This window comes from Xiphophorus maculatus, chromosome 16, assembly GCF_002775205.1.
Source record: "Xiphophorus maculatus strain JP 163 A chromosome 16, X_maculatus-5.0-male, whole genome shotgun sequence".
In the NCBI taxonomy this organism is placed as follows: Eukaryota; Metazoa; Chordata; class Actinopteri; order Cyprinodontiformes; family Poeciliidae; genus Xiphophorus; species Xiphophorus maculatus.
In genome coordinates this window covers 11,281,821-11,306,750 of record NC_036458.1, presented here as the reverse complement: position 1 = coordinate 11,306,750, position 24,930 = coordinate 11,281,821, and the positions used below count along the sequence as shown (strand labels likewise).

General features: G+C 40.9%; 1 protein-coding gene across 3 annotated transcripts in view; it reads right to left on the bottom strand.

The window, feature by feature from the left end:
- Positions 1–24,930, bottom strand: part of LOC102217257 (BAH and coiled-coil domain-containing protein 1-like) — a 75,111-nt gene that overhangs the window by 13,735 nt on the left and 36,446 nt on the right. For 2 of the 3 annotated variants that reach the window (XM_023348825.1, XM_023348827.1), the window contains 13 exons: positions 22,552–22,734; positions 14,362–14,484; positions 11,990–14,272; positions 11,407–11,518; positions 11,110–11,309; positions 10,704–10,865; positions 8,855–9,108; positions 8,424–8,769; positions 6,126–7,061; positions 4,270–4,439; positions 3,780–3,916; positions 3,484–3,597; positions 139–253 (listed from right to left, as the gene is read on the bottom strand). In XM_023348825.1, the coding sequence (XP_023204593.1) occupies positions 139–253; positions 3,484–3,597; positions 3,780–3,916; positions 4,270–4,439; positions 6,126–7,061; positions 8,424–8,769; positions 8,855–9,108; positions 10,704–10,865; positions 11,110–11,309; positions 11,407–11,518; positions 11,990–14,272; positions 14,362–14,484; positions 22,552–22,734 (5,135 nt within the window). The remainder of the gene's footprint in view (positions 1–138; positions 254–3,483; positions 3,598–3,779; positions 3,917–4,269; positions 4,440–6,125; positions 7,062–8,423; positions 8,770–8,854; positions 9,109–10,703; positions 10,866–11,109; positions 11,310–11,406; positions 11,519–11,989; positions 14,273–14,361; positions 14,485–22,551; positions 22,735–24,930) is intronic. The other variant, XM_023348826.1, reaches the window with a different exon arrangement.

Here is a 24,930-nt window from a genome sequence, read left to right as displayed (position 1 = left end):
TTGACTCCTGAGGGTAGTACCTAATTAGAAAAAGTGTGCCACAAAGGAATATATCAAATGCAAAGTAACAAAGAGAGCGGCCTTTTTCATTTCTGGCTGCACACAGGACAAAAGGGAGTAGAACAAGAGGACCCTGACCTGTACAGTGCTGATTCGCTCGAAGCCTTGACTGGACAGCCTCTTCTTCCGTCTCTGGGTCTCTCCGCCCCCTCCCAGGTCCTCAGGGGATGAGCTGAGCCCCACCCCCGCCGACCTGCCAGTCAAAACATGAGAGACATTTATCAGAGGAGAATGGAGTTAGTTTGAAAGAAAAATAGGACGGTAGGACATTACAGATAAAAAACACAGCTTGAGCCACATCTCTGTGGTATCTAATAACAGTGCTCTCTGTGTCTGGTTCACAGAGTGACAAAAAAGGACAAGGAGGGCTCAGCGTCTGAGACACACTTGAAAAACTGGTTCTAATAAGCACTGCTGGAGAGCAACATGGTATAGGAGGCATTAAAGCGTTTCGAGAAAAAGCCTTTAGGACTTTTAGAAACACCATCTCTCTAAAGGCTGATGAAAGTTTTTTTTTTTTTCTTTTTAAGTAAATTGTATTCAGCAGTACAAGTAGATTTTTCATAGCACTGAGAAACACAGAGAAGCATCACAACCAAACCTTTAACAATCAGTAATGGGCTGGTAACAGCATCCAAGTAAATTAGTGGTTTTAAAAAGCAATCACTTCAAAACCAATAAAATGTTTTCAGAACCACAAACAACTTTGGACACTTTTTTTTTTCCAAAATTGCTTCTAATGAGAATAGTAATAAAGGACCAAAACAACAAGAGTTTTATTTAGAAGCATAAAAGTACAAGCAACACTCCTTCTTCTATTTGCACACCTGTATCCAGCTGGTTGAAAAAAGGCAACTTATTACTGTTCACTAAAAGAAATACAATGCCTATTATTGACCTAAAGTGGATTACTTCATGTCAACAGTCCTTTGGTGACACTTTTTTGCATTACCAACTATCAAAAATTGTGAGTTTATCACAGAGGTGGAAAGTGGTGTTGTAGGCTTTTCACATTGTTGGGGTGATCTAGCAAGTCTGAATTTTCACTAAGTCCAATAGTTTTTCACACTGTGCAATGATGCTGACAATAAAGAGGAGACTGTATTGGCTACTGCAGCTCCTAATTTGTCTTGGCCATGTCACCTACCCTACCCTGTCCTCAGATATCCGTAGACAGCTGTTGCTGTGGGTGAAGGGTGAACAGAGAGCACTTGCCAGGTTAACCTAGAATTGCAGCAAGGAGATTGTTTGCTGCAAGAGTAGCAGACACTTATCAATCCTCAGCTGGAAATCTTCAAGTATCATATCTGTTAAGCTACTGACTGCAATATCAGACTGGTCTTTATTCTAAATTTTTGCTTAACTCTATATATAAAAATCAAATTAACAATAGCTAAATGTACTAGTTCCAAAATACATCATCATGCAAATGCAATATATGATTAGCTATAATAAAGATAATTTTATGAAATACACCATATACAGCAAATTTTATTTTGTCTTCATTTGTATATTGTTTCACATAAAACGTGCATTTAAATCTGTGGGTGAGCATATTCTGCTGAAATAACGTAATTAGCAAATGCAGACATGCACCTGTAATCTATTGAAACAAAAAAGTAGAGAATTTATGTGTTTGTGTTTTTTTTTTGTTTTTTTTTTTGTGGAAGTGGGTAGTTTGGCAGTTGAGCTGTCTTCGTTTCCCACTGACAGACTGAGTGGCAGAGGTACCAGTGATTTGTGAGCTGTCCCTGTGAGGCAAATCCTGCCGTGCCTTGCTCTCTGCTGCTGACAAACACAACATGACACAGTGACTCCTATCTGTAGGGGGCTTTAGGGGTTGAGGATGCAGTGGCTAATAAAGAAAATTGATTAGTGGAGTTTGCCAGCAAGCAATGATTATAATAATGCAGCCCTTTCCCCCTAAAAGCACTTAGAAATAAAGCAAAAAACATTGAAACTTTGCAGTAAAGTGCTCCTACATGTATATGTAGATTGATATTCAGCAGATGGAGAGATGCTTGAATGGAGCAAACAAAAGTGAGTTAAAACTTCAGGGTTGCCTTGAAAAAAAAAAGTTTTGTACAAGTGAGGAATATTCTGAGGTTTACTATATTCTGACCTGTACAAACAATATTCCTGTCCTCTCTACCTCCCCGCAGAGACCTGGCCTGTTACCTTTTCATCTTGGTGTCATTGTCACCTGTCATCAGTGTCCCCTATCTGATTACTGTTTGCATGGTGAGGGGGCAAAGGTGCACAGGCGGATGCAAAATGGAAGTGACATTGCAGAGGGTCAGCTGGGAACACTGTGGACTGTTGCCCAGAAAGCACAGACAGAAGGAGGGTCGAAGATGGATAAAAGAAAATGCCATAAGGTGGCCTGTTGTGTCTTAATTCCATGTAAACCCTAAAAACAAGGCTCATTAAAGCCTGTTTAGAAACCCTTCAGAATCATGGTGATCACTATCAAAAACTTATATTGTGCTTACAGAAGAGAATGTGTCTTTTTACTTTTCTGATATTCCCAATTTTCTACGTAAAGCCGTTTGAGCGTTCACGTTGCTTTGGACCCTTTTGTGCAAAGATACAAATGCCATGTCACATTCCTGCTGCCATCCTCAAGTTCGTACAAGTTAAAAAAAAAATCCCAAAAGTTGAATGGTGTTCAAAGACCCACAGTGATGAACCGTTTTCAGTGTTATTACATGTAGCCTGCCATATCTGACAGTGGCTCTTCTGCATATTCATTATTTGCCACACCTACACCTCCAGAGTGTTTGTTTTTATCATTTGACAAAATCACTCAATTTTAGTAAAAGTCCCAAAAGTGGTCGTCAAACTCCACATATATGTTTGTAATAGGATAGAAAAGGGTCATGGCATCACTACAGAACCAGTTAAGAAGTACATAGCGTGTTATGGATGTTATACATATTTAACTCTTCGTTACTGGTATCCAAAGATCAGCTTTATCTCCAAAGGCTGTCGTGTCATATACGTATGTTTAGGAAATAGTAGACAGCAAGGAAACATCTTATCAACTTAAAACATTAATATACAAACTGGTAACCAGTAAGTTTGGCACCATTAGTTTTGTTGAAGTGTATCATTTCTTAACAGTAGGTAAATATAGTCGAATTAAAATCTGTCGAATTTGGATCTTAATTATTTTTGTGTGCAAGTAAGACAATGTTTCTGCAACTGAAAAACATTTTAAGACACATCTGAGTCAGGTGTACCAATAAAGATAACTTATAGTCCTGGTGTTTATTCGATCAAGAAGAGTTCAAATAAGAAAGGGGGGATTCCTAAACACTCCCATGTCCTGTTTATGCCAGTGAGGGAGATCTCTGGTTGCTGGTGATTTCATTAAAGCTTTGAATACAGTCAGCAAGCGGAGATGGACTGATTTACACTTACTTGACTTTCCTTTGGCCCTCATTTGAGGACACAGGACCCGTGGTTAGGGTGGGCTTCCTCTTCCTTGGACGTCCAGGCCCTCGCCTTGCAGGACTTCGAGGTGTTTCCTCCTTCCTGCATACACAAGAGGATGTAAACACACAAGAAGGGAGAGGAGCTTGCATTAAAACCATAAGGTGCTATTTGTGAAACACTAAATATAATCCTCTCTAAAGCTGAAAGCATGCTGCCTTAAATTTTGACTAATTTGACTGTGTTTGCTTGAAAAGTCGTGAAGCTTTATGGAAAAAACTCACTGATGATCGTGCTTCCTCTGAAGTTTGGCTAGCTCCTTTTGTTTCTCTTTGTAGCGACGTTGTATATCAGCCAGTTTTACACGCATTTCAAGCTCAGGGCCATCCATTGTTTCCATGCTAACTTTAGCAGGGCATACCTGAAGTACACAGAGTAAAAAAGCAAATATTAGAGATAAAGCTTGGTATTTGTTTCATAGCTGATTTTTTAACAGAGTAAATAAAAAAATCTGTGAAAAGAGTGACTATGCAATCTGATGAATATCCTTAGATAGAAAGCCTTTTAACTAATTTGAATAAATAACTTAATTTCACTGCATTGTTTGATATCTAGGAGAAATTTGGAATGTATTAAAATCCGTCTATTTGACAGATTTCTTCTGAAAAGTGCTTGAAGATGACAGTTGTAATGAATTGGCTCTATATAAATAATGTCAATTTGAAACTGAAAGAATTTAAATTAATGATCTCCTCTCATCAGTTTCAGCCTTACCGGCTCATTACGAGGCGCCCAGCTGAACTTTCTTCGTAAATTGAAGATACGACGAGCTGAGAAGCTTTGCTGTGGGCCAGTTTTACTGCTCTCCTGTGATCCTGCCTCCAAGGCGCGGGCTGTCGCCAAGGTGGCAAGACTTTGGAGATCAAACATGAGCAGGTCCTCCTCTGTAAGGAAACAAAGGACGAATGTTTAAGCTTATTACATTAACAGTCATATTTTTATAGATACCCATGATCATGGTGTATCGCAACGTGTTGCATGAAGGCTACTTCTAGCAGTCATTGAGAGAGAGGCAGGGTACGCACTGGACAGACAGCTGGGCATAATAAAACTCACTGACAAATCTAACTTAATCATGTTTTTGAACCACAGGAGGAATAGCATAGAGAAAACCAAGGTATGGATGGAGAAATCATGAATGAACCAAGACTGAAACTCAGGACCCTCTTACTGCAGTATTACAGTACTAACAACTGTGCCATTTTGCAGCCTGCTGCCAAATATAAACGTATAAAAACAACACTTTTTTTATTTTGCTTTTTTATCTCTTTGCTTGGTAAAGAATGCTTTTGTGCCTCTAAACTGACTTAAACTGTTAATGTTCTACCATGGAAATGATGTTCCTTATTCTGTAATCATGTAATTTTTTTTTTCTGAGCCCTCATAAGGGAGCAGTGAAACGCATTTATGTTGTGGTAAATACAAAACATTCTTTTGTATTAATTAAAAAAAACACAGTGCTTTGAACAGTGAGAATGCTTTTAAAGCCACTTTAAACAATAGGCTCTAATTAGCGAGGCAATGCTCAACGACTTGAAATCATGTACTGCCTTTGTGACTGCAAATAAGACTTTTGATAACATGTTGTGTTTGGGAGGAATGGAAAAGAAATCGATGTGCCTCCTTTTTGATTTAACTGCATGTGCACGTGTGGCTCAAACAGCTGCCAGATGGGGAGACGGTGAGATAGCTTCCTCGACTGGACTTAAGAGAGAGGCAGCAAGAAAGGGGGTGCACACCCTTTCCTGAGAGTTCAGCACTGTAGTGCTTCTTCTCCTTCCTCTCTTGAGGCTTCTGCATCTTTAAAACCAGGTTTTATGATATAAAACCTGCTTTTAACATGCAATAGATGAGCAACACAAGGCAAGCATGAAAGGAGCCTCTCTGGGGACATGTTAAAGTCCATCAAATGCTCCTGAGATCAGCATGAAGAGATGAGTAACTGGGAGGGAGCTTGCAGGATAGTCTCAATGGAAAGAGAAAAAGGAGCAGGGGTAAGAAGTGTGTTGCTATTTCTATGTCAATACCTGTCATTACAACAACTTGAACTTTTTCACATTCTGTCATGTTTCAGCCACGAACTTCCATTTATTCTGCTAGAGTTTTATGTACCAGACCAACAAACGGTAGCATACAATTGTTGACTGAAAGGAAAATGATGCATGATTTTGAAAGGAGCTTTTTAAAGGCATTTATATTCAGTTTGTTTTGCAGCAGCTACAGTTGCACATATTTTGCAGTGTGTCTCAACCACCACTGCACATAGAAAGTTTTTTTTTTTTTTTCCCCAAACAGTTCAAGCTCACTCAGATTGGATGATTGGATAACTTGGTGTTCAAGTCATTCCACAGACTTACAATTGAATTTACATCTGGGCTTTGACTGGGCCAATCCAACACATGAATGTTTTGATTTAAACCCTTCCAATGTAGCAACAAAAATGAAAAATGTATAATTTTCTTTTGCTTTAAAGTTATAGGCTACGCCTATAAAATGCATTAGCACATATGATTGTAACAAAATCAAAACAGAAGTACTGAGTGAATCATGCAAGACCCACTGTCACTCACCAGGGGTTTTTCCACAGATGTGCTTCATCTGCTGCAGCTCCAGATCTGCAAGCTCACTTAGAAGCTCCATGCCCTTGTTGGGGGCGCACTGTGATAGCACAGTTGATGGTGTGCTATTGGAGAACAAGGGGAATGGGGGTACATCTGTGCAAAAAGCAGCGGCAATCAGCAGCTCCAGACTCCAGTAGCAGGGCACATAAGGTTTGCAGGGCACAGCAACAGCTTCTTCGCCATTGCTGCAGGCGGAGGTTGAGGCAGGCGAAGGACACAGAAATTCTACTGCAGCATCTTCTTGGGTCATCTTATTCTCATGCTCACTCTCCTTTGCTGCCTCTGGCTGGGAGCATGGCGACTCATAGACAGCAGGGGAAGCGGGGTCAAGATCTATGATGGCAGGCATCTCTGACTCCTCTGCATGTAGGTTGACCTTTTGATCATGTAGCACCTGACTCTCCTCACCCACCACCTCCTCATCGTCTTCCTCCTCTAAAGTAATGACAGCATGTGGCCCACTGGGTTGCTCTGTCACAAGAGGAACTGGGCAGGAAGCCGTCTCACAGACTGAGCTCACAACTGGGGGGCAAGAAAGCACATCTGCCTCAGCTGAACGCTCTTCGTCGGCCCCCTCCTCTTCAGGCACATAGTTGACTCCCGCGGCGACCTCCACCTCCTCCCTCAGTTGTAGGGCTCTCTCATCCATGCTTTCCTCCTCTCCTGGCTGCACTTCCTTGAGTGGGAGTGGCTCTGTGAGGGGCATGACTGGCACCTGGCAGTCTAACTCCTCCTCTAGACCAGCAAGAGACTGGGGAGCGTGCTCTGGAGGTTCTGCTTGGACCGCTTCCAGATCAGCCGGTTGAGCCAGGCGAACATCCTGCGGGGATGGTCCATTTCTGTATCCCAGGGCAATGGCTGGGTATGTATATCCTGGAGGCAAATCTAAAAGCAGACAGAATTATGAATAGTAGGTGCTGAGGACAATTATTGCAAGCTTTCCTTTTTGTGTGCAGAGTTTTAAGAACTGAGTAACAGCTTAATGAAGATGCTCTTGGCTCTATCTCCCAGCAGCAGAAAGGGGCTCAGAGAAATCTGTATGTGTTTAATTTAAAGTCTGCCATGCCTTTGGTTTATCCGCTACACTAAAAATTCCTCTGGCATGCAGTAAACATTAGCCAGACATCATAATGATGAAAAGAGAGTAATGGTTGAGCTAGGTGGGGGACATGGCTGAGGTATTTCTTGGTGATCACCAAGGGAACGATGTCCAAAATGCAGCCGTCACAGACGGCAGCCATTTTCCTGAGCTCTGAGTTGTTTAGTCAGTTGGGGGGTTTCCAGAAGAGCCACCCACACATTTTTATCACAACACCAGCTGAAATAAGAGATCACTGAATGCCGATTACCATTCAGTGTATTTTCAGCGTGGTGCTTAATCCTTGAGAACTTTTCCTTTGTTAGCAAATTGACTTATTTTACTTTAGATGTATTGGTGAATCCCGATAAATTTGAATATTCTCTAAAAGTTAATTAATTTTGATATTTACATTTTATGAAGGAAAACTTGTCAATTATTTATTTGTAGTAATTTTGATAATATCACCCGTCAATGGCTTATCAAAGTTTCATGGCATGGTGGCAGACTGCTGAGGAGTTATTGTCCCTACTATTATCTCAAAGATTCAGGCCTGGTGACTGGCCAGTCAATGATGATGATACCATTGTCATTAAAGTAGATACTTTTGTTTTGGGTGTGAGTGTAAGTGCTAGACTAACACCAGCAAAAACATTGAAATCACTCTTGAAATCATTAACTTTGGAAACTTCAACTTTACACCATTAGCAACTTGGAATCTGCTTTTCTACTTTAAGTTCTGGGACACTGATTTCCAGATTAATTGTACTTGTTTTTTAAAGCAGGACTTTGGACCAATGTGCAACAGTCCAGTCTTTTCTCTCCTCAACTCGGGCAAGACTCTTCAGAAATTGTCTCTGGTTCAGTAGTGGCTTAATCCAAACAAAGGGGCTCTTGAAGCACTGACTCATGCTTACATCTTGTGAAATAAAACTTCCCAGTCAGTCTTTTGTAATATTCATCTTTTCAAAGAAACTGGATTTTAGGCTTTCATTAGTCATTATCATCAGTATGGACAGAAGTGGATGAAATGACCATGTTTAATGACCAGTTTAAGATTGAAATTATTTTGAAGAAATACACTAATGTTCACTTTTACTGAGATTCACTTGAATCCAAAAAGCACTTTGCAGTTGCAGACAATAAATACTTCTTTCCCTGTTGCTTACCAGGCTCCAGAGATTCTGGGTAATCTTGAGGGGCCTGTCCTTCGCCCCTCTTATCCTGGGATTCAGGACCCTTGAGCATCTGAGGTGGTGCAGGACTGATTGCAGGAGAGTGAGGGGTTGCCGCCATGGGGCTGGGTGCTGGGCAGGGTGTAGAAGGAGTGCTTCTGGGATGTTGGCGCAGTGAGGGGGATTGGTAACAAGGGGACAAGTGAGTGGCACAGGCTCCAGGGGGTGAGTTGCTCCTCTGTGGGGGGTTATACGAGTAGTTCTTAGCAGGTTTGGATGGTCTTGGCTCTGTAATCAGTTCTTCTAGTTCATCTGACGGCTCGTCTGGTCTCTTGTGTATCTGCCATATCAAAAAGTTTAGTTTTATACGCATATCATGTGTGTCTTTAAAATACAATAAACACACACCAAGACTTATTACCCACCTGTTCATTGTGCGTGGATTGATGCTGCATGGTGTGTGCAGCCCTGTGTTGCTGTTGAGGCTGAGGAGGTAGCTGCAGCTGCTGCGACTGGTGATTCTGGTGCTGATGCTGGAGCTGTTGGTGCTGCTGGAACGCGTACAGCTCCTGTTGCCGTAGAAACTGAGATCGGGAGTACACAGCAGGATGTTGCATGTGGGAGGGTGGGCCCCGCGCGCTATACACAGGGGGCCACAGCCCTTGCTGCTCGATCACGTCTAATGAGAAAAAGGAAGGAGGAATTCAATGAGGGGACTCTACGCTACAACAAAAGCCCATGCATGCACACCCATGCACACATTCTTTTTTCATATGACCATGTATAGCACTCTACCATACATTGCCATGCAGATAACAATTCTTTTCTCTTTTTCTATCATAATGTACCTGTCAGAAGACAATTGTCAAACAGCAAAAACCATTAGGGATCATTTAAAAACCATTGTATTCACATTTTATAGAAACATCGATCCTTTCAAAAAAAATTTTTGACTTCACTGCACAACATCTCCCCAGGCAGCAAAAATCCCACACTCTCCCTCCTCTGTTTAAAACAAAAAGCACTTTCTTACAATCTTCTCTGAGAATTTTGGAATGTAGGAGGAAAGTTTAAACAATGGTAGAATGACACCAGATGATTATTGTTTTTAGGTTGATTAGAGGTCAAGCTGCAGGCTGAAAATAGAACTACGTCCCTTCAGAGAACTCAGGAATGCCCCACCTGCTCAATCAAACCTCAATGAAATGGGGGATTTTCATCCTAACTCCCATGTCTCAAAGTGTACTTCCTCTCTTATGGCAGATGTTACGCTCAAGGAACCACACAACAACCTCATTTTCCCGTTCCCTCTCTGTGTGACTTTATTATGCATTTCCTATTAACAGGTTCATCTACTTTTTTCTTAATTCCTTCTTTTGTCATACCCCAACAATTTGAGTCAGACTTGAATATGCAAATGTTTCCCTGTAGGGTAGTTTGTGTTGATCCATTTCCTTCTCAGTTGTTAGTCCCACAGAGCGACGACTGAACTGCAGGTTCTAAGACTGTGAGCAGGCAGATTAAAGTTGTCTGTCTATTGACTAAATATGTGTATTTGGTGGCTTATAAAAAGCAATCATTCTGTCACATTTGTTATTTTTCCTCCCCTGAGCATTCAAAGTTTATTGTAGTGCACATGATGTGCAAAAGTATTTACACTACTTGAATTTTTGTCATATTACAGACAAAAACTTCAATATATCAATATATGATTTTATGCTATAGACCAACATTTGGTGGTGTTGTGAAGTAGAAAAATGAGACAATTTTATATTTAACAAGTTAAAATCTAAAACGAGGGGCAAGCATTTGTACATAGCTCCTCTGAGTGTGTTTATTAAATGTTTTTTTGGGGGTATATTTACCAGTCCATACATTAAGATATTGAAATGCTTCACCATTCCTCTTTAGCTCTTGGGGCCTTGATGGAGGCATTCTGACACATAAATATAACTTGATCCCAACCATTCAGTTGCAGCTCTGTATGTTAAATGTTTTTGTCCGGAAGGATGTTGAGTTTCCTTCTAGTCTAAAGTCTTTTATTGCTTCTAATATGTTTTCTTACAAAATCACCACTAATTCTTTAAATTTACTGTGATCAAACAAACACTAAAAAACACTGGAGTTTATTTAAAAAGACGTTTGAATGTCTAATTCAAACATTCAAACAAGTAAACATTATTTATTCAAGTAAATAATGTTTAATTGAATTACTATTATGCACTTATTTTTATTTTATTTTTTTACATTTGATAGCGTAAAATTATGGCATACCCAAGTGATGTGGCGCTGGATGGGGTGCAGGCTCAGAGGGAAGGACCACTAACTGGGCTGAGGGGTCCTGTGGTAGAGGAAGGACTGGCTGTAGAGGGCCTGGCATGGCTGAAGAAAAACCTGGAGGCAGGTTCTGATGCAACGGTGTATGACCTATACCTGCTGTACAATATTGATTACAACAGAGATTACAAAACTAATATATGCATGTGATTACCAGTTTCAAAACCCAGAAGAATAAAAGGCGACTTGAAATAGCTTCAGTTAAAAACAAAATGGTAACAAAAAGCATGGAGGGAATTTGTAAAATACAAGTGTTGCATTTTCAAAACTTGGATTTTAAATTGACACCGCTGCAAACAAGACATGTGTAACGGTAGATTTTTTTTGTTTTTGTTTTTTTTACCATAAGAATGTCCTGTCATCCAAAGGGATGGACTTCCAGTTCTTGGCATCCAATGATGGTGAGCAGAATGTGCAGCAGGGTCTCCTAACTGACCAGACTGGAGGGATGTCCCACCAGGGACCATCAGATGGGAGGTGAGGTCTCCATGGCAGCTGGTGGAAGGGTGGATCCTTGCAAACTCCACACGTTCCTTATTATCCCTGTCATTATAAAATAGAGGAGCAGAGGAATACAGTACATGTTTTTGTTTTTTTTTCAAAGCAAACTTGTGTAGCCTTGGGATTTACATTTACATACCTGATGTATGGGTCTCTATCTCTATCCAGACAATTGAGACCCATTTGTTCTTCATTTAGCCTTTTCCTTTCCTCCTCATTGGGATCCACAGGATACATAGAGCGGGGCAATCCTGTGAGACGAACATTACATATAAGGCAGATACTCCTAATAGTCTTCTCATTGCAAAACTATGCATTAAAAATATGAATTCATGCTGATACTAGTTACACGTTTTTCAAAGTTCTGAAATATGGACATATGCAATTCAGTTATGCTACTGGTGCAAATAAAAAAAGGACTTTCTGTTTGTTTGCAAAACCCAATATTTGAGACTGGATATAATATGAAAATATATTAATTGAATGAATATTTGGGGTAAAATTCAACAGTAATCAGCAACATTCATCAAATTTTGAGTTCAATTTGCATTTAAAAAGAATCCTGAAAGAGGTGACCAGACATTGCTAAATAACAAAACTAAATAAAATATTTTGACTTCTATTGACCACAACAAATTTTTAAAATGTTGGCCTTCTGAATATTTTATTTTTGTTTCAACAATTTGTTACACTTCCATTTGTTGTGCATTGCTCTATCCTACCTTTCACAGAGTTATGTACTCGTCCCTGCCGGCTGTTGGGGTGACTGTCTCCTGAACGGCATGGCGGCTCCCTTTGTCTGGCGACTGCTACTGCAATTCCCACTGGTGGCTGCCGCACCTCGTTTTCCACATGACCCGCCTCCCCCGTTTCTCTACTCCTTACACTGTAATCAGGGCGCTCACCATCAGCAGGACCCTTCCTGGAAGGGAGAGTCTGCTTGTTGCCCTGGAGAGCACAGCTACCCCCTGATGGACCCGATTTGAGACTTCCCAGACCCCCAAATGGGCTCTTCTGAGAAAGAAGCAATGGTTGTTGCTGGTTGCTGTACTTCAGCAGACTTTTCATGGCACTGCTCTCGCCCTGAGTAGGACCTTGGCCGTCCGGTTGCTGCTGTGGCTGTTGCTGACTGAGAGTGGGTGCGGGTGGGGGCTGTTGAGGAGGGAGCCCTAATCCTTGCTGTTGTTGCTGCTGTTGCCGTTGTGAGTGTTGTCCACCAGAACCTCCTAACTCCATGTACGACCTCCTCTGCTCCTCCTCAGGTTGTGACATGTGATGTGGAGGCCTCATTCCCCACGGAGGTACAGGAGGTTGCTGATGGTGATGTTGCCCACTGTTGTTGTTATACCCATAAGGAGACATGTCCATCTTTCTCTTAAGCTCCTGATTGTTACTCTGGTTCAGCTCAGCTGGAGAAGGAGCATCAGGGCCAGGTCTGCCATGCTGCTGGTGACGAATCCTAGCTACCTTTTGGCCTTCTCTCTGTAATGAGCAGCTGCCTCCAGAAGTATGGGCTGCTCCAGGCCCTACATGTTGTCCCATGTTTTTGTTTCCAAGTGGGGAAGAATTAGGTGGAGGTCCCTGATGGGAACAGTCTCTGTAAGGAGAGGAGTTGACAGAATGAGGGACAGAATGCCCCGCCTTTGGTCCCTGGGAAAGCGAAGGTCTGAACACATCCATGTCCACCGAACTATTAATACACTCTGCGCTACGTGATCGTACAACTTGGTGCTGTTGTTGAGAATGGGGCGTTTTTTGTTGTTGCTGTTGGGGTTGCGGAGGAAGCTGTGAGGGCTGAACATGTTGATGGTGAGACTGCATCCAGTCTAGAGACTTCTCTGTCTTTCTGTATGGATGCTGCTGTTGCTGTTTTCTCTGCCAGTTACTATGGTGCCCACTTCCACCTTTTTCAATTGCTTTGTCCTTGGAGGTGCTGCCTCCGCCGTTTACCACACCCTGGCAATCAGGGTTACCAAGCTGGAACGGTCCATTTGTTTTGTCCCCTAGATCTGCCACAGATGGTACAAATGTTGGCCCTGTGACTTTAGGCTCCCGTCCTACATTGATTGTCCCTCTGTCTTGTGAGGCAGGGTTGGCCAAAGGAGCAGGTGGGGGTGGACAGAAAAAATCTGGATGGTGGTGGGTATGGTGGGAATGATGTGGGTGGTGTGGATGGCTGGGGTGGAGCTGAAGGCAATGGAATCCCCCTGGATGAGGATGTGAATGGGGGTGAGCATGAGGATGGGGATGACTATGTGCCCCTCCGGCAGCAGAGCCCATGTGTAAGGGTGGAGGTACTGAGTAGGGCAGAGAGTGATGAAGTGGTGCCTGACCCCTTTCCAGACAATCTGAAGGCTGTTCACTAATCCTCATCTCACCACTTACCCCTTCTTTGGTGCAGCGACCATTGACATTGGACCCTATATGCCTGCCCTGGCTGCTCCCCCCATCTACCATAGATCGAAGGCCTGTGCCCTCTCCACCACAGCTTGGCAAGGAGACTTTCGACCCTGTTGTCGTTCCTGGATCTCCGTTTGGCATCTTGCCATTATGTAAACAAGCACTAAGGGGCTTGCTCATAGTCTGATGGTGATCTTTAGTGTACTCCATAGTAAGCGATGCTTTATGTCTCTCCAGCGCTCGACTATTGACCTCCTCTAATGGCAGTGGGTGCTGTGGATAGTGAGACTGCTGCTGATGGGTGTGGGAATGGTGGTGGTGCGTGGTCTGAGGTGTCTGGTGATTCTGGTGTTGCTGTTGCTGCTGCTGTCGCTCTTTAGCATCTTGTTTTCCACTGGATCTTTCCTTGTCCTTGACAGGTACCACTCCTCTCTCTACTGATCCCTCTTTAAGACCCTTATGTATACCTGCCCCCAAGCCTGGATCTCTGTCCCTGCTGCAGGACCCCTGAGAGTGTCCTGAACCTGTCCTAGACATTGATGGCAGGCTGTGATTGGCTGAAATGAGTGATGGCTGGGATGGGAGACCCCGCAGGTAAAAGTTTTCTAGAACAGAAAAGAAGGCATGTAAGCAAAGAAGGTTACATTAGATAAATAAATGTGTTCTCAACTGTCTTCTTATTAGCATGTCTTACCTTTTTGTGTGTCATAGAAACGGTGCTGCCCATACAAAACACCACTGTTGGCATGGTGATCTAAGTGGCTCATTGGAAGGAAAGTGTGGGCCAGACTCCCTGAAAATCGAGGGTATCCTGGACCTACAGGAGACAGGGAAAGAGACGGTTGATAAAACGACACCCGCTACTGTGATGGAGTTATATGCAGTAATCCTTCTGGCCCAGTGCAGCTGCTGGTGTTCATACGCAAATAAGTACTGGCTGTGATTCTAATGTTTGCTTTTCCTGCCTGAGTTTAGCATTTAGATAATGAAAGAAAAGCTCTGGGATTGGTGTAATATGACATTTTTCTTTGAGACATACGGCTTATTCTTCATCACACCGTGAGAACCAACAGCAGCACCTATACTCATCTGAGTGTAGCGATGAGGGTGGATTTTAGGCTTGTGTGGACAGAGAGCTCGTTCTCTATAACTCTTAGTAACCTAGTTTAGAGGTAAAAGGATGCTTGGATTTTGGGCCTATAAGCCAGTACACCTGCGCTCTTTAAATCAAGGCCATCTGTGGCACATTTATACCAATACCACAGAAAAACATAATCATTATGAAATAGGACACTGGAGAGCACAAAGGACTTTGAGGGTGGAGAAGAGAGAGAATGTGGACTGAGATGAAAGCCTAGACCGGCATCACTATGACAACACCACTGCAACTGGGTAACTATGGCCTCTAAACACGTGAATGCAAATTAAACTACCCTATTTACACGAATGTATAAATAATTTTCAAAGAAGCTTAAAAAGTAAGCTCTAAGGAGTGCTAGAAAAATAATGCAGCATGCCTGGCCATTTTTATTTATATTTAAGGTTGGATACATGTAAGTAAATAATATTTAAAAACCCTAACATGACAGAGTGAGCCTGTTTTTTCTGGGATTCCTGTGCAATGCCAGTTACTGAAACATGCACTCATCTATGACATGAATGTCATAATTTGGGAGTTTTTAATGATAAATATAAGCCATTCTTCTTTGCATAGCAAGCAACCAGCAACCTCAATACATTTATGAAATAAAAACAGATTGCACAAGTTTGGAATTATTATGGATTTCTGTTAATCCTGTTAAGATCAAATATATAGACATAGACTGAATTGTATACATACAACCCCAATCCATTTGAGTAAATTAAAGATATGAAGTCGCAGTCCAACCAGACACTGACTGCATCTCTAAGCAACCTCCTGGCATCACAACAAGGTCTGAGGGAGTGCCAACCAAAAAAGGAGCCCAAGCGACAAAACCAATATCTTCAAGCAAAACCAACATCTTCAAACAAAACCAACATCTTCAGTGCCCATATGAACAAGTCAAATTCCTTCTTTAGAAAGGTTTTACGGTCAAGCAGGAGAAGAATGTTCTGATGTTTAGATGAGTGAAGGCAGTTTATTGCACTAGGGCAATAGATTAATCAGGGGCTACCTCCAAGTTCTTCAACTCCCCCCTCGATTTAATTGACAGATGGTTGAAACTTGGATACCCTTTTATGTGTTCCAAAAGGACCCTGAAGCCAAATTAGTATCAGAACTGGGTTTGGCATGGTATAGATAAAACAGGGTAGCATTAAGCTTCTGGAATGGCCCAACTTCCATGCTATGAAAAATCTACATTAAAGTCTAACCTATCATCTATAGTTGGAAACTAACTAATTTCAACCAAGTTTATGAATTGATTTATTAGTTTATCAGTTTACCAATCAGTTTACCACTGATAAAAAGAGCAGTAAAATTTCTAATCAGAAATATACCAGAAGATTAGTGCCCACAAAAAGGCACGTTAATTGTTCCAATGTAACTTTCCAACATAAAGAAAATATGGACAATGAGAGAAAGGAACAGAGTACAATCTCTGTAAATTAAATCAAAGACAAACATGCACCTTCTTTCAGGAAAGCAGTATTGCACTTTATGTGGCCTTGTCCTTTCTGACGCTATCTGTTGTTTTTTTTCCTTTTAAATTCATCCCTGGTTGTTGAGTCTCTTCTTTCTTGACATAGGAACAATGCAGCTGGAGCTGAGAGCTGGCTCAGGAGAGGGTGGAGTGTTGTGGTGGGCTTAATGACCTTGCCTCATTGCAGCCCCTGCTTCCTCCAATCTTAATTAGTGAAATGCACACAGAGGGCAAACAGCATGGCAATAACACAGGAGGTGTGGCTTTCTGTGCAGGGTAACAGGGCAATAATTGCATAGTCTTTTCTTTTTTTTTCCTCTGTTTCACAGCTTTTTCTACCTCAAACACTCTTTTCCCTTCCCCACTTTGTCATTTTTTATTGTGATGATTAATAAGCATCCAGATTTATGCCAATTCACCAACTGAGGTGGGGGCAGAGGGATCCTTTGTTTAAGCAAGACATTTTGCTCTGATTTTCAAGGGGGAGAAAAGCAGAGCGCAGTTCGTCAGTCTTTATCCAAGCTGGGAGAGCGCCTTTTTTCTCCAGCAGCATGTTGTTTGTGAGCGTGACGATTGACAGCGTAATCCCTTTTCACAGTGTGGTCTGGCTGTGCCCGATAATGCCAGCCTGCTCAGTTTCAACGTACCCTCCGATGGGACAACACGGGGGAGACTGCTGGGCATGGTGGAGCCCATTCAGCCATTAATCTCTGCTGCTGCTCCAGCAGGTGACTTGAGAATGGTCTTAGTGCAGTCTGCTGACTGCACAGCAGCCAGGCTCTCTCCACATACACAGGGACGAACAGAGACATGTCAGCATCAGCAAGTAAATGACAGAGGAGCGTTAACAGTGCATGCCTTTAATTCTGAGGGAGGAGCAGAGGCAAGACACAGATTCAACACAGAGTTGAATTTCTTCTCTGAATATCCAAAAGGTAATACTTAAACAACAGAAAACAAAAAGAGAGGAAGAGTCTGGATGGGTTAGGGTTAGGGTAGAGTTAGTTCTCCTCAGCCCAATCAATTACTTATTAAGTTTATCTAAAATAAATAATGAATAAATGAATTAATATAAAATTTATACAGCTTGTATAAGGGTGTCAGTATGTTAAGTTCTATGCACAATTTTTCTATGTAAAACAATGTTATCAAGTACATTTGTTGCATTGATATATATATATATATATATATATATATATATATATATATATATATATATATATATATATCAGTCAGAGGTTTGCTGGGATTTTACTTTCCAATTCAATTATTACTTTTAAAACTGACAATCTCTCTGATTTCTCAAATCTTCAACATTTTTCAAACCACCACTATCTGATATCATGATATTGCTCATTCAAATGCACATGGTTACAAAAATTCATAGCTAGGTAAATTGATGGACAGTGCAGGGTAAATGAAGACCAAGAGAAGAGGAGGAGCAGCCCAAGTTGCCTGTCAGGGCCGCTAATTGAGAAAAAATGACAGAACCATCAAGACACAGAAGGGGTGGAGAAGAGCAGAGGAGGCGAGAGATACTTGGCGGAGGAGGGGCAGTACTGTGATGTATCTCCTCAGGTTTGACTAATTGAAAGGAAGGGATGCAGGCTGGCAAGAGAGAGAAAGAGAGCATGAAAGAAGCAGACTTGTGCTTGGGAGAGTTGGGTGGTTGAAGGGTGCATGTTGGGGTGGGAGGAGGGTGGATAGTGCTGCTTAAATCCTTCTACAGGAAAACCAACAGGAAGGACCCACAGAAGGAAAAGAAGGACAACTGAAGATAGGCTTGGAAAGGCGCATCAAACAGGAGTGGATTAGACGAGCAGTGTGCAGGCAATCGATGTATTCATGTATGTCTATAAGTGTAGACTGAGTTATGAGAGAGATTCTTTTTGGCACAAGGTAAATCATTTGAACCACAACCAGCTGGCCTCAGGCCTGTATAAGGTTTGATTCAAAGATGTTTTCTTTTTTTTTCACTCAGCTACCAAGCTGACTGAAAAAAGTTATGCGAATTAACATGACTTTTCACACAAAGGCCTAGTACATAAAAAACAAATCAAGTACCCATTATAGTAGTCTCTATAGGTCTATACAAGGTATTGCCTCCCCATGAGTTTTCACAAACATCTGAACACAGACACAGGTTAAGTCAGTAAAGGAATAACAGAAAGTTTCGTTTTGTATTTTGTCCAATATAGAAGCATGTCTTGCAAAGTTTAACAAAAACCTTAAAGCTGGGTTTCTCAAAATAGTTGTTGCAAAAAACAGCTAATTACAAAGCCAAATATATTAAAACATTTTTTTTAATTTTGTGAAATGCAAGAAAAACAAAAACTGCTTCTGATAAAGAGTGAATTAGGATATTAATGGCAATCTAAAATAGCTGAAATCCCACAAAGGCATATCACCAGTGCATGTAATGAAAATGAGAATAAAATATTTTTGCATTTTTAAAAGAAAATTGCTCTGTTTAGACCTCAGACATTTTTGTTTTGCTTCTGAAAGTTAAAATGAGAATTTACACTATGACAAAATCCTTACGAGACTGGAAAGGGTATTGAAGATGTCTCAAGAGAACTTTAAATCAGCCATTATACTGTCTTGAAAATAGCTTACCTTTGTAGGAGATTTAAAGTAACACCCAAACATGCCTAGCTCTGGTCATCTATACAAGTTCACCCTGAAAGTAGACCATAAGACTCTAACTAAAGTCTCAGAATCCTAAAATGTCATCACAAAATCTACAGCAGGCCCTACTCTTCATGTGAAAGTGTATGCCTATACAATCAGAAAGAATTAAATCATACTAATTGATATGTGGAACGATTTATATGTGAAAGAAGCATCTTAAAGTCACATATCTGAAAGGGAAGAGTGAGGAATGTTGATTGGAGGATCAGCATAAAATCTTGATTTTACAAAAAGTTGATGTTTGTTTGGACAGTACATTATGTTTTTCGTTACTATAGTCTTCACTGGACATGGGGTTCCAGACCAAACAGAGTGAGATGTTCAAACTAATCTGAGACAAAATATAAACTTGGCAAGATACGACAGTTTTCTCAGACTCAAATCAGCTCTTCAGAAATAAATGGTGTGAAATATTGTTACATCACCGAATTAACGGTAAAGGACACCATGTGTGTATTTAAGAGATGCCATCAGCTTTGACAAAACAGCAACATCTGACGGCTTGAAAGTTTATCTGACGGAGTGTGTTTTGATTACTGTGGGCTTTGCATGTATACTGAGATTTGACATTTCCATTCTTTTTCTTTTACCAAAACAAAACTTGGAGAGGTATTTCTGTAGACCCTGCATTGATAGATGCCAAATTGCTTTAAGCTTCTTTTTTATTTCACTTTCAAATACATCATATGATAATTAGAACATAAGAATTCACTTCAAAGCAAGGAAGACTGGAGAAGCATTATGCACAATGACATTTCCAGTTAAAAAACAAGATGTTTACATACAATGTACAAGCCCACCTCCCCCTCCACATTACTGTTTCCCCTCACTGTCTGACATTAAATCAGTCTAGTCATTTCCCAAATTAACTCAGGATTACCAAGATGATTTGGACTAGCTAAATTATACAATCATGAGATCATTTTTTATAGATGTTTCGTTGATTGCTTGCTTCAAATTCAGGAGTAAATATACACTGAGTTTATCCTTTTAAACTATTTCAGAAAGCCCAGGTGTTGATTACAGTTTGCAAATACACTCAAATAAGACAGGTGCATTTGGAGGAAAACTTGGTAACTTTGGAAACCTTAGAACACAATCCCAACTCTAAAGCACGATGGTGGCAGCACCTTGTTATGGGGGAGTTTTGTTGCAGGGGGTAGTAGTAAACTTCACAGAATGCATGGCATCACAAGAAGACAACATCATGTGGAAAATAATAAAGCCCAACTTACAAATAAGTGTGTAATAAGGTGAAGGTAAAAAGACAAGAAGATGAAAAATAAATTAAATATTATTCTTTTACCAGTATTTAGCAAAAAAAAAATTATAAAAAAAAAGAGATCACAATTTACCTTAATCAGAAAAAATCACAGTTTAATGTCAGAAAGTGAGGGGGGAAACACAGTTTAGTTCTTTTTTTAAAAAAAATAATGTAATATCTGGTTTAAGCTGTCTATACCTTAAACGTGAATCGTAAACGAGTAGCTGACTCTAAATTTCAGCTGCTACATTTGAATTTTCATGTAAGTAGTCTGTTTAAAAAGACACTTGGAGACAAGGAAGAAAATATCCGCGGAGTATCTCAGAGCACACAAGTGAGACACTAATGCTGCGACACATGCAGAAGTCAGAGCTTGCTCTGCTGCCGGCGGGGGGCTGCTGACACCCAGAGAGAAGAGGCGAGAGTCTGGGTAATTGTGCCGCTCATTTTGATGACTTGCTTTTTATGCAAAACAGGAAAAAGACAATGTGCAATTATGTCGAGGAGGGAACAGCTGAATGTGGTTGATGAACAGTCTGGATTCAATCATGCTCTTAGTGCGTTATATGCAATTAAACTGCAATAGAGATAATGGCCTCCATTGCCAACTGAGTAATAATCCCAGTCATAATCACCTCCATTACTTTTATTAGGGTTGGCATTGCCATCATCACTCCTAATATTATTTTTCTTTTCCACAAAAGAAAGTGCTTGACGATGAAACCTTAAGAGCGTAAGGTAAGACAAACAGAGAGGCTTCAGAAAATGAACCTGGAGGGAGAATGTATCAGAGTGAGCCAATGTTGAAGTTTATCTTTCAGCTAAGATTTTCTCAATCAATTGGAGCAACTGTTAACTGGCTGAATCAATGATGTCTTGGTTGAAAGAAGCATTCGGTGTTTCAACAAACTCACACGTCGTCTATGGGTTCGAGGAAGTAAAGTCTGAAGTTCAGAAGACACCATAGTCTTTTGTAGTTGTACCTTAAGCATTTTCTTGATGATAGTATACTAGTTTAAATACTTCTTGTAGTTGTTTCTGTTGTTGATCTACTTCTAAAACACTTTTATGTCTTTGAAGAGTTGTTGTGTTGATGTGTGAAACATCTGCTCATATAGAGATTATTTGTCAGCAGGATTACTCAGAATGTTTTTTTATGACGGAAACTGTGTTAATGTAGAAAGTCCATCTCCTCACCAGATGTACAAAGCCAAGCAAAAAGATTTTCTCTAAAATTCACTCACTCACTCACACACCACAAACTGCCACATTACAACCCCAAACGTCAATGTGTTTTACTTGGATTTTATGTGACAGACTAACAAAAAGAAGTACATGTGGTTTTCAAGTATTTGTTTTACAAATAAAGGTATCTGAAAGATTTGGTCGCCATTTGTTTTTGTCTTTTTTTTTTCTTTTTTGCTCTTACATAAAACCAACAGTTGCCAAAATACATATAATCAGCAAATAAGGTCAGCCTGTATGAAATGAGATGAGGTAAAAATTGAACTACTTAGTCCAAATGCAAAACACAATATGTGGTGGAAAACTAACACCATACATCACATTAAGCATACCATTGCCACACGGTGGTGACTGATTTATGTTGCGGGGATGATTTTGTTAAGCAGGGGCTGGGAAGCTGCTAAAGAAGGCTACACTTTTCAGATCTTTATTTGAATATACCTTTGTTTATATTTCCTCTCTTAGTCTAGGTGTAAATATTCAAAAACAAAATGAAATTCTCAATGTCATCCTTCTCTGACTTCCTGATGAAACTAACATTGCGGTTGCTAAACCTACATTGTGTACTTATTTTGGGTGACTGGGCGCATGTTTGTGGAGTTAGGATGTTATAATGCTGAGTGTTGGGTGGGAACGCCCCTTTGTTAAGCTGCAATTGAGGCACTGGCAGAAAGCTTTGCAATCACTGCAACTTTTTATTGGCCCACGTTTCCATGTGCTGCTTCGCGCAGCCTGGGGCGACATTCTTGCTGACATGAATTGAATACCGCAAGATTCCTTGGCTGAACTATTGACCCTGCATCCTTATCCAGACAACTGAACCACAGCGCTCTGTTCTTTTTTCTATTTTTGGTGCAAAACTATCATTAGACTACTGCAAATTTTAGCAGAAGCCTTATACAAATCCCCAGAATAGGAAATGTCAGGACAACAATACACCAGACAAACCTGTGTCTCCAGAACTGCCAAGATACAAGTATCACCTTTTACTGACGATGTGATGAAGTGATGGAATAACTACATGAGCGTGTATACAGTATGCTCGTGTTATGTGAGGTACCTTCATGGGAATGGGGAAACCAGATCTGTGAGGCGCTGGAGTGGGGTCCGCCTCGGAAGGATGGCGAAGAGGGGGAGGAGGGCGGCCTGGAGGGGTGAGGCGGGTGAGAAGGCGGGGAACCCAAACTACTGGCCAGGAAGGTCCCCATGAAAGAGGCTGACGAGTTGCCCATCAATCCACTGCCTGCATCATGGATGGGACAGAAGGGGAAGAAAGAAAGTGAAGATTAGATTTAGAGGAGTGGACTGTTACCATGATTTTGACCAAACTATCTAGGAAGTACCCTAACCCTATCTTGTTGTATACTCACTGTTTAGCTTGAATTATTAAGCCTTGGAGAGGATGAGAGATTGTGTGTTCATGTATTTGCGTGTGTGTGTGAGAAAGAAAGAGTGTGAGACTCTCCTCCCCTTCGCTGTCAGCGGAGTCCTCTCCCCTCACAGCACCTCTCCCCATGGGCAGACAGAGGTCTCATCTCACAGCTGAGTACACACTTTCTCAGGCTCTCTCCCTCTCGCTCTCACACACTTTTGCTCCTGCTCCCCAGCGTCCCTTTCTCAATTTCTCTCCCTCTCTCCATTATCTTGCTCTCTCCATCTCTCACTTTCATGCCCTCAATCTATTTTATTGCTTTGCTCCATTTCACCTCCACTCTCTCTTTTCTGTCTTTCACTCTTGCATTTCTCAGCATGACTATAACAGTTCTATTTTTCACTCTTTTTCAGTTCCATTTTTGGTTTTCCCTCTTTCTTCACCCTTTTTTTTGTCACAACAGCCATTTCCGCTATTCTCTTTCCTATTCCGATGAGCAGAAATACACTATGTCCGTGCCTTTTCAAATTCCTATTGTCTCTTCTTTCCCTTCCTCTGTCACGATTTCTTTCTGACTCATAACGTTGCTTCGCTTTGTTCTTCCCAATAATAATGGCACCAGCAGAGCAATCTGTCCCTGGCTGGCTGAACCTTGTGTTTAACAAGACTATGATGAGTAATTGACCATTTGTAGCAACGCCCATGTGACTGGGGGCTGATTGTCTATTATGCATTGCTGGGCAAGCTGGTGAAAACACACTGATTAACCACTGCTTAAATTGCATTCCCATTACGCGCCCGCCAGTGCACTTGAGTGAGGGGCCCGGGAGCCCAGTTCTTTACACATTCATTTCCCCCAAGTGACACAACCATGAGGTCTCATGCATATGTATGAAGTTGCCAGTATGAGACCTCACTTGCACACAAACGCACACGCACACGCACGCCCACGTGTGTGTATCATACATGCAAAGCTATAAAAATATATACATAGGGTTAAGAAACACTATGAAAGTTAATCATCTTTGTCCTAGGATGGTTGATCTTGCAACATGTGTGACGTGACCTGATTTTCTTCCACCTTTAATCAATCCAAACATGAGTCAGTCCCTTCCACTGACTGTGAGAACAAAATGTCTGGAAGTTTTAATCTGGTAAGCAGGGAATGAGCACCTCCTCAAGGCAGACAGAAGGCCTGAACTCACCAGTTTGCTCAATGCACCTACAGCAAACAGGCATATGGCTAAAAGGTCAAAACAAAAAGGTTAACAAAGGAGGTCACACACATCTACTGTAGGTCAGGATATACATTTTGAATAATCTCGAGCCACATTTTCTGCCATACCATAAGACAGGTGGAAGTTCTCCGGAACATCCAAATTTTCCTAACTTCCACTTAAAAATAAAAAATATATAAACTTCCATAAAATTAGCCTTTCATGTCATCTCACAAATTTAGTTAATATATATAGAGGGAAGCGTCTTGCAAAAATATTATCTCCTTTTATTTTTTATTTTTATTTTTTTGTAAAAGACCTGTAAAAGTGGATAATATTGAACTGGAGAAAACTGGTTTTCAAAAGTATTACAAATTTTATATTGAGCCTCCTTCACTCTGATAAAGTGAAGGAGGCTCTAAATAAAGTGCACATGAATTTAATTTAATTTAAATACTGTAAAATAATTTTTTTATATAATACGTTATTAAATTAATAGCTTCATGAAGTACAGAAGACACAGCAACACCAAAACCAACCAACAAAATGGCTATTCACCTTTAAAATGCTAAGAAGGAGTGATAGAATGGTCGAGTCTACGTCAAGACTTAAAAATATATATTCACAAATGCTCTCCATTCAATCTGGCCAAGGTTGAGTTGTTGAAGAATGGGCAAAAGTTTTTGCGTACAGATGTGGAAAGATAGGAGAGGCGTAGCCCAAAAGAGCAAAACCCCCAAAAGCATATTGCAGTTTTTGGTTGCATAATGAGAGATAAAACAATCCAAAGTGTGTAAATAGGGTTGCAAGCATATGATGCTGCTTTTGTGAAGATAAATAAACTCAGATG